General features: G+C 46.0%; 1 protein-coding gene across 4 annotated transcripts; it reads left to right on the top strand.

The window, feature by feature from the left end:
• Positions 1–1,090: 1,090 nt before the first annotated feature.
• On the top strand, positions 1,091–8,986 carry LOC308679227 (mitochondrial-processing peptidase subunit alpha-like). Of its 4 annotated transcripts, none has more exons than XM_081346816.1 (4): positions 1,091–1,434; positions 2,445–2,702; positions 4,434–4,474; positions 8,667–8,986. In XM_081346816.1, the coding sequence occupies exons 1-4, from the start codon at positions 1,348–1,350 to the stop codon at positions 8,734–8,736; spliced, it is 456 nt and encodes a 151-aa protein (XP_081202942.1). In that variant the 5' UTR covers positions 1,091–1,347; the 3' UTR covers positions 8,737–8,986. The 4 variants fall into 4 exon arrangements, with proteins under 4 accessions (XP_081202942.1, XP_081202945.1, XP_081202944.1 ...); XM_081346819.1 differs by having other exon boundaries at positions 8,541–8,986; XM_081346818.1 differs by lacking the exon at positions 4,434–4,474.
• Positions 8,987–9,286: the final 300 nt, after the last annotated feature.

Here is a 9,286-nt window from a genome sequence, read left to right as displayed (position 1 = left end):
AACTATAGCAAAAAAAAAGGTAGTAAAATGGAGCGCAACTCACTTAACAACGGTCAGCAACAGAAACTTTTGATTCAATTGTGGTCATAAGTGTACAGTTTGGGGTCAATATATCAATCTGTCATGAACGATAACTGCAAATTACATCAGGGGCAGCAAAATTATTGTGTCAGTCAGCCCCCTCGCCTCTAGTTGCAACAAGAGCCCCTCCTTGCCCAGATCCAGCTTCTCTCTGGCCCCTTCTCTCCCCAGGACCCCTTTGCAAAACTGCAGCTGAGGGAAGGGAAATCCCTCCAACGCCTCTCCCCTTAACACTTGGATTTTTCAACCTCTATTGCCCACACAGGCAATATCCTCCCTATCTCCCATTTTCCTCCCTATCTCCCCTTCGGAAGGGGCTCCTGTTGCTGCCGTGGCCAGCGTGTCCTGAGACACAGCCCTCCAACCCTGGGCTGGCACCTGTCTCATATTGCTAAGCACATTTGATTTGTGCTTAGATTGTAAGCCACCCTGAGTCTTCGGAGAAGGGCGGGATATAAATGGGATTAAAATAAATAAAATAAAATTTCCTCTTCTTCCTGCAGCTGACTGGCAAAACAGTGCACCTGCTTGTCTGCCAGCACATTTGCAAGTTAACCCCCCTCCCTCCACTCGAACTCCTTTCGTCACCGGAACGTTTTCCAGGCCATTCCGGGCGGCTCCAAGTTCAGATATATATATGTGTGTACAGAAGACACCGTGACAATCTCACCTGGCCATATGTGTGTGTGTTTGTATGTGTGTGTGTATGTGTATATGCGTGTGTGTGTATATATAGAGAGAATAAATGTGTTTATATCTGTATGTGTGTGTATGTATGTATGTATGTATATCCCCTCCTCCCATCTCTCTCTACACACACACACACACACACACACACACACGCAATTTAAAAAGTATAGTTAAAAAAGTAAATTGCCAGGTGAGATTGTCACGGCATCTTCTGTGCCTCAAGAGAAGAGAGCCAGGCAGGATTTCACTGTCCCACCTGAACGCAAATTGCATTGCCATAAAGATGTTTGTGATTTCTGCCAGAGGAAAATGTGGTGCAGTGGCATCATTTGGAAAGACAGGAGTGGGAGAGACCAAGGTGGCAGGAGTGGGGGGGCTGTAGGTGGGTGTGCCCAATCCAATTTATCTTCTGGGAAGGAACACAGGTTGATTCTGTGGGCCGTTTGGGAGGTGGGTAGGAATTTTCCTACCCCTCCAGGGGGGTTGGGCCATTGTCCCTTGGGAGGAGGTTGGGTCCTGTGGCCTGGATCCAAAGGGGTTCCTCCTTGGCTTCTCTTGGCAGATGAGGAAATCGAGATGACTCGTATGGCGGTCCGCTTTGAGCTGCAGGACCTGAACATCAGGCCCGATCCAGAGCCGTTGCTGACTGAGATGATCCATGCAGTAAGTCCCTCTGGCGTTCTGCTCCACAAAGCCCCTGAGCTGTTTGGTGGCCTTCTAATCCGGATTGAGCTTGGGGGGGCAAGTGGGCGAAGGACCCTGTGATCAGCGTGCCAGGCAGGGCAACCCCTGAGGAGTTTGGGGGGGCCGTGGGGGCTTCCTCAGTCTCACTGGGAATTCCCTTCCGGTGGTGGATGCAGGAGCTGAATAGTTTTCAGAAGAAACAAGCTTGCCTTTGTTAATGATAAGCATCATTGTGCCCATTATGTGTGCCGGAGCACAATAAGGCAAAACATGTTTTGCTAATGCGTTGTGTTCCTGCCTGCAGTTTGGGAAGTGAAAGAATAGTCCAGTGGTGTGCAGCATTGGGGAATGCAAAGTCAAAATGAGGCTTTGTGTGAGTTTGGGTGCCCCCCCCACCCCCAAACTGCTGAAGAATGAACTCTTTTGCTTTCTCCCTCCCTTCTCCTGTCTTTCCTTCTGGACAACAGAGTAGTGTGATATTATGCTTGGGGGGGCGTTCTGGGGGGGCACTGTTGATTTCCCCTGTAATCTGCACTATTCTTGGATCGTGCAGCCCAAGATCCAATGCTCCGCCTTTGTGGGGGAACCTCGCCTGCTGCATCTGCACCCATCTCTGCTCAAAGCCCCTTGTCAGCTTACTGGGCCCCCAACGCTTCACACACGGAACTGCTTGCAGGCCGTGACGTTGGGGGCCGAGGCAGGTTTCTTCGAAGATGTTCTCAAGTAGCTCAGGCCGTGGATCAGGGAGACCTGGGTTCAAATCCAGGTTTATCAGACAGTGAAGGCTTACCATCAACTGTTTAATCCATTGCACTCTTTAGGAGAGGCTGTTATTTTCTTAGATACGGAGCTTTCTCTCCCTTGTGCTCACTTGGGCTCTTCTTGGTGCCAGTGGCCAACAGCAATCCTAAAGCAAGAAAGTCTGGTCAAATATCTGTTTGGTCATTGCCTTCTTTTCTGAAAATCATTTGCGTTTGCCCTTCCCACAGGCAGCTTACAGGGAAAACACTGTGGTATTGAACAGGTTCTGTCTGGCAGAGAACATTGAGAAAATCGACAGGATGGTCCTCCACTCGTACCTGAGGAATTACTACACACCCGACCGGATGGTGTTGGCTGGAGTGGGAATTGAACACCAGCTGGACTGTGCTCGGAAGTACTTCCTGGGAACCGTTCCGGCGTGGGGAAGTGGGAAAGCCGAGGAGGTGGACAAGTCAGTTACCCAATACACTGGCAGGATCCTCAAGGTGAGGAAGGGGAGGCAGCCAGCAGTCAGTATTGGCAGGCTGGGAAGCAAAATGTTCTTTGCACCTCTCGGTTTCATAAAGTGCTTTGTTAGGATTTAAAATGGAGGGTTTGCCTTAAACTGGTTCTCAGAGCAGCTAGAAGAAAGTTAAAGTGATAAATAAAAGATCGGAAGGATGTGCAGTACGTGCAGAATGTAGCCAGTTACTGTATTTCCTTTGACCATGAAGACGGAATTATGGATGTTGATCCAAAATATCTGAACATCATCAAGGTCTTTTGAAAGACGGGGAAGCTCCAGAAAGAATGGATTTGCAGTGCTTCTAAAGCCTGGAAAAAGGAGGCAATGCCGTGCTCGGCTGGTGGGAGGAAGCTCAGACCTCTTTCAGGAGGCAGCTTTTTCCTTCCCGGACATCTGGGGAAAGCCAGCGCCGTAGTTTTGAGTCAGGCTCCATTATGGTCATAGGTCTGTGGTTCTGGGGGGGGTACTGCTGAGGCAGCAATTCCTGTTCCATTGGACGGCCCCGGGGTTTCAGGTGCTGGATCCCCTTCGTTACCTCTCCAGTTGCGGCCGCAGGCACTGCCTCGGTTGCAGTTTTCAGCTCTCTCCTCCCTTAGTGAGCTCAGGGTTGCTTTCATCAGATCAATGGCTTTTTCCAGGATCCGGTCCTCCTCACTGGTGTGCAGGGAGCTCTCCATCTCTTGCCTCCAGTCCGGTTGGTGGTCGCTCCAACTCAGGGTCACTTCTCTCGATGCCTTTTCCCACTCACTTTTCCTTCCAACGCCCATCGACCACCGCGGTTTTTGGTCGTACTGCTCCACCGCTTCTTCCCCAGGGAAATATGCCGCTTCAGCTTCCCATCGTCTCTGGGGTTCCATTCGGGGGGAAGACTCCCTTCCCTCCTCTCTTGCTTCATCGCCAGACATTGTATTTGTTGCAAAGTCCCCCGGTAAGGTTTTCCCTTCCAGGTTGACTCTTATAGCAGATCCCGGGTCCTGACAGTCCACTTCTAGCTTGGGTGGGCCTTTTGCTTGGACGCCCGAGTGACCTTCCGGTTTGGCTTCTCTGCCCTAGGAGGAAGACTTCATCCCATTCGCTGTCCTGAACATGATGATGGGGGGTGGGGGGTCTTTCTCGGCAAAGGCATGTTCACGCGGCTGCATCTCAATGTCCTCAACCGGTACGTCTCTTCGCTGCTAAGAGCCAGGAGCGGAACCAAGCTGGGCCAGAGCCTGGGGGCGGGGAGGACGCTGACCTTCCATTGGGAAGTTGGGAGGGGGGGACTGTCCTAATGGACAGAGAAGTGGCCAGTTTATACATGGTGCTAAATTCTAATTAGCTTTAATTGTGGGGTGTTTTTGTTTCAGTTTTGCTAATCCAGCAGTGATAGAGCTCCTGCTCCTAACCCGCCTGTACCCTCCAATCCATGTCCACAGTCGCAAGCAAGCCAGTCTTTACACAAATTGCAGCTCTTTAACTCATGGGGTTGGTAGCGTGGTCTCTGGGATAGCTCAGAACTCCAGTGATAGTCTAGATCAGAAAAATCTGCAGAAGTTTTGTGACCGCTGCGATTACCACAGGAATATAAAATCGGGGTGTCTCGAAGTGTTTGCTGTCTAGGCGTTATTAATTCGGAGTCTGCAAAATATAAAGCACATCCTGCTAGTGTGATATCAGTGCCAGCAGCATTTACATTAACATAAATAAAAACATATTTTACTTACCATTGCAGGGAGATAATGCAGCATCATTCATCATTTCACAGGCTGTACTGTAAGTACTCTACACCTCATCGTTAAAATTACTCTGCACCTCATCGTTAAAATTACAACACACCATGCTACAGCTGGGCAAAACGGGCCTGAGTAAAAAATTTTCTTTATCATAACCCCTGCAACAGATTTTGTCACATTCTTCCGGCTGGGGCCTTGTGTCAGGCCGTGTGACGCTCGCTTTTGCAGTTGTTTTAAAACCAGGTTTGGAACCAGAGATTGCCATCTTCAAAAGACTGGTGGAATTAAATCGCTAGCTGTTCAGACCTGACTGTACAATCTCCCCCGCGCATGCGTCCTTGAGCCTTGCGCCTGTCCAGAATCACGTGGTATGACATGCACAGGCATGTTCCGAACAAGGCCTAACCCCCTTTTTTTACTATCAGACACAAACACGCATGCCCGGATCCGCAGCCTTAACATGCCCGAACAAGTCTACTTCCCACCTGGCTAGTTGCGGTTACATGTACATGCAGATTTGAGGGCTCAGTTGACAAAATATGTGACTTTAGAATTTTACAAAGGTAAAAACCAGCTGCGGGTTTTTTTTTTTTATTGAAAAGTTTTAAAATACAATTTTCCTTTAAAAAACCCCCCTTCCCCCTCCCTCCTCCCCCCCTACCTCCCCTCCTCCCCCCTCCCTCCTCCCCCCCTACCTCCCCCCCTCCCCCCCCTACTTCCCAGAGCTGAATACAAGGTATATATATATAAAAAAAAGCAAACCTAAGCAACCATATACTAACAACTATAAATTCTAAAATCCATCACTCTCTAGCTTATATAGGATAAAACAAACCTTAACAATATTAAATATATATATATAAAAAAAACTAGAATAAGAGAAGGACACTCTCTAGCTTATATAGAATGGAACAAACCTTAATAGTATTAAACATATATTAAAGACAAAAAAAAAGGAAAAAGAAAAAAAAACCCTTCTCAACCCTATACTTATCCTAAATAAACTCCATCCATTTTATCCATTCCATGATATAACATTCTTACAAATAATTTTCCAAATTAACCAAGGATCCCAAATCAAAAAACTTTAAAGTCAACTCTTCTGTAATCGACCGTTCCTCTTCCAGTACCACATCTATAATTATTCCAAACACAACAAAAAAGAAAAAAAAAAATGATTGCAAACAAAACTTGAACTTTAATCCAAAAAAGCTCAGCCTTTCCACAAAACCACCAAATATAAAAATATATTGCGTCTACACCCAAATCTTTTCCCCCCTCCCCTACTTGACTACTTGACTATATCGTAAAAGTTCCAAAGACTTCTGCGATTCCTGCTACTTTCTCTTCTTAGATCGTTTTGCAGCAGCACGCGTCACCCTCTGTTTTATAGATTCATCCGACGAGGTTATATCTTGATCTCCTCCAACACCGTTGTCTTCTATCTGACCATCTTCGGCCTCTTGATGCACTCCTTCTCCAGATCCCTTTCCAGCTTCCAAAAGTGTTAATGGCGTTGCATTTAAAACATTATTGTAGAAATCACGCGCTTGCATCACAGTAACCAAACGGTACTTTTTACCTTCGTGCGTCACCATCAACCCCACTGGGATCTCCCATCTGAACCTTATATCTCGCTGCTTGAGCTCTTGCACAAGAAATGTAAAATCCTTCCTTCTCCTTAGAATCTTTGGAGGAATTTCTTTTAAGACCAAAACTTCTTGATTAGCAATCATAACTTTAGTATCATAAGCAGCTTGTATAACTTCATCTCTAGTTTCCCTTTTTGCAAAATATACCACCACATCTCTAGGCAACTTCCTCTGTCTGGCAATCCATGAATTCACACGAAACACTTTGTCCATGCCTCCTTTTATTTCAGATGCTGGCTGTTTCAACACTATTTCAAAAGCCTCAGAAACCAGCTGCTTTAGATCTTCCTTAGTATTCTCCTTTAAGCCTCTAATTCTAATGGCAAACTGCATCTGGAAATATTGAGCAAGACACAGTTCCTTTTCCATTTTATTTTCATTCTCCAATACTTTTGCTTCTAATATAGCATTCTTTTGAGTCAAGTCTTCTAGCTTTTCCTCCAATTCTTCCACACACCGAGCCACTTTACACACTGAAGTCAAGATGTCTACCCTCATTGCTTTGAGCTTCTGTTCCATCCTCTCCTCCATTCTCTCCTCCAATTTCTCCAATTTCTCCTCCATCTGTGCAAATCTAATATTAATTGATTCCAAAATTACCTGGGTATGTTTTTCAAGAGCATCTTGTAAATCCTTTGATGTCAATACATCAGGAGGATGCAGCGCCTGCAATAATGATTGTTGCACGGGAGAAGTTCCAGCACTCCGAAGAGTTTTAGGGGGTGGTTTAGCCGCCATCTTTTACCAAATATGACGCACTTTCACTTCAGATTTGTAATCCAAAAAAGTCCATCAAGCTGGAGAGTAAAACATAGTAATCCTCTTTACCATTTCCTCTTGTATCGCTCTGCCTGCTCCTTTAAATCATAGTCATTCCTTCAGGCAGGGGTGGTCGCAGACGGCTGGCTCTGCTCCAAGAAGTCAGGAGCAGAGGCGACGGCCAGCTGGGAGCAGCCCAGGCTACGGGGGAGTTCAATCCTTCAGCCGCCCAAGCCATAAGCTCAGGCGGCCCTGGAGAACTCTACCCCTACCTGGGAGCTCGCCCCCTCCTCTTCTCCCGAGGAGGGGGCTTCGGATTCGCCCGAACAGCTGATCGGCGCTGTTTCGGGCGAAAAAACAACAGCTGAGCCGCGGGCAGCCCGGGAAGGCTCCCTTCGTCGCCGCGGAGCCACCGGAAGTGACCAGCTGCGGGTTTTAAATGTTTTCCCCCCCCCACCCTGCATTCGAGAAAATGATTTTAAAACCTCCTAGAAATAAATACCTTTTAGAAAAAGGGGGTTAAACGCAAGCCCTGGCCTCCTTTTAGGGCCTCCCTTTTTCCCTGCTTTTGAGGCGCTGATTTTTAAAACTCCACAAAAATGAAAAAGCATCAATAGGCTAGAATGATTAGAAATAAAAAGCATTTTTTATTATTATTATTATTTCCCAGCTCCCCAAAGTAGGGATTGTTTCCTAAAAGCAGAGGCCTCTGTTAATTATTTACTTTATTTAGCTTATTCTGTTTGTTTTGAATGTCCATAGAATTAGGTTAAGCTAATCATGTACCCAGAGGCTTGACTGCCTTGACTTATTGATGGGGTTCGGTTCAAGACGCCTTATCTGAAAAGAGGGTTGCTTGTGAAACTTGTGAGTTTCGCCCCATTTTACGAATTTCCTCGCCACATTTGTCAGCTGAATCAGTGAAGTTGTTAAATTACTAACATGGTTGTGAAGTGAATCTGGCTTCCCCATTGACTTTGCTTGCCAAGGTTGCAAAAGGGGACCACATGATCCCCCCATGCTACGACCGTCATAAATATCAACCTGCTATCAAGCATCTGAATGTAAATCACATGGCCATAGGGATGCTGCAATGGTCATAAGTGAAAAATGGTCATAAGTCACTTCTTTCAGTGCCATTGTAACTTCAAACGGTTACTAAATGAACTCTTACAACTCGAGGACTACCTGTACTTCCACGTGAAGTAAAATCAATCTTGCTCTATTTTTTAATGCTTTTTCATAACCAATGAAACCAATATTAGAAACCAGTTGGGTATTTCCAGGGCAGAAGGTTCTTCAGTGGGGTGAGATGCTTTATTTTGGATTCAGCAGTTCCCACATTTATCTCCCGAGTTTGCAAGACTTTAGCAGACTGAATATAACTTTAGGGTGAACCAAAAACACAACAGTGGGCTAGTTTTGGAGATTGGATGCCGGATAATTTTGATTTTAGTGGGTTCCATTTTGGGGGCTATTATGGGCTATTTTTAAAGGGCTGTAGAGAGAGTCCTTGACTTGCAACCCTTTGTTTAGTGATTGAAGTTACAGCAGTTCTGAAAAAAGTGACCTGATCGGTTTGGACAATTGTGAGCGTTGTAGATCCCCATGGTCACGTGACCAAAATTCAGGCAACTGGTGTGTATTCCCGACAGTCACATAGTGCCCCGCTGACGTGTTCTCCCCTTTATATAGGGTCTCCTGCTTCAGCTGGGCGTTGGACTAGAAGACCTGTCAGAATCCATTCATATCCCATTCATCAAACTATCTGTATGTTTCTAAAATCTTATACCGTTCCCTGGATTCTGCCATTTTTCCAAGGCAAAGAAGAGAAGATGCATGTTCAGCCTGCTGGGAGGCTGTCTTCAAAGACCAGTGGAAGTACCTTTGAACTGAGAACAACAAAGGAAGGGGGGGGAGAAGAGATCTGGTTTGTATCTTCGATTAGAATCTAAAAGGAAGGAGGTAATTGTTGTAAAGGCATGGGAAGATCCCTCTTTCCCATGGAAGGGTTTGACACCTGAATTTTCATTGATCCTGGACTGACCAGATGGTTTGAGGGGAGGGGTTTGATTCGGGGACTCTTTAAAAGAGTTTCAGATCCTGTCTAGTATTCCATTACCAATCATGTTTTAGTAAAAGCTCCTTTTGAATAATTCCTGTTTCAAGAGTTCTTTCTTTCCTAAGATGTGGATTGGGGTGGGTCCTGACCAGACCTCCAAGACCCCTTCCACCTCTATTCTAAATTAGAATTTGCCTTCACTAATAACCTGTTGGCTCTGAACTGTTCCCAGGAACTAATTCCAGCTGAAGTAGCAAACTGTGAAGAACAGCCCAAGTTATCAGCAAACATATGATCGTTGTTGCATCCCGAGCATTTCACTACCATGACTCCATGATGATAAGCCACCCTAGAAATAGTTTTCACAGATTGTATCCCG

This window comes from Vipera berus (assembly GCF_964194415.1).
Source record: "Vipera berus genome assembly, contig: HAP1_SCAFFOLD_58, whole genome shotgun sequence".
NCBI classification, from domain to species: domain Eukaryota; kingdom Metazoa; phylum Chordata; class Lepidosauria; order Squamata; family Viperidae; genus Vipera; species Vipera berus.
Note: the sequence above shows the minus strand (reverse complement) of the source record. Positions and strands in the feature narration are given on the sequence as shown.

What these genes read in the sequence shown, in the direction of transcription:
- LOC308679227 (XM_081346816.1), top strand. Translation starts at nt 1,348, where the DNA reads ATGACTCGTATGGCGGTCCGCTTTGAGCTGCAGGACCTGAACATCAGG. An exon ending in TGACTGAGATGATCCATGCA is followed by an intron (nt 1,435 to 2,444) that starts GTAAGTCCCTCT and finishes CCCTTCCCACAG; the next exon opens with GCAGCTTACAGGGAAAACAC. An exon ending in ACACTGGCAGGATCCTCAAG is followed by an intron (nt 2,703 to 4,433) that starts GTGAGGAAGGGG and finishes TTACCATTGCAG; the next exon opens with GGAGATAATGCAGCATCATT.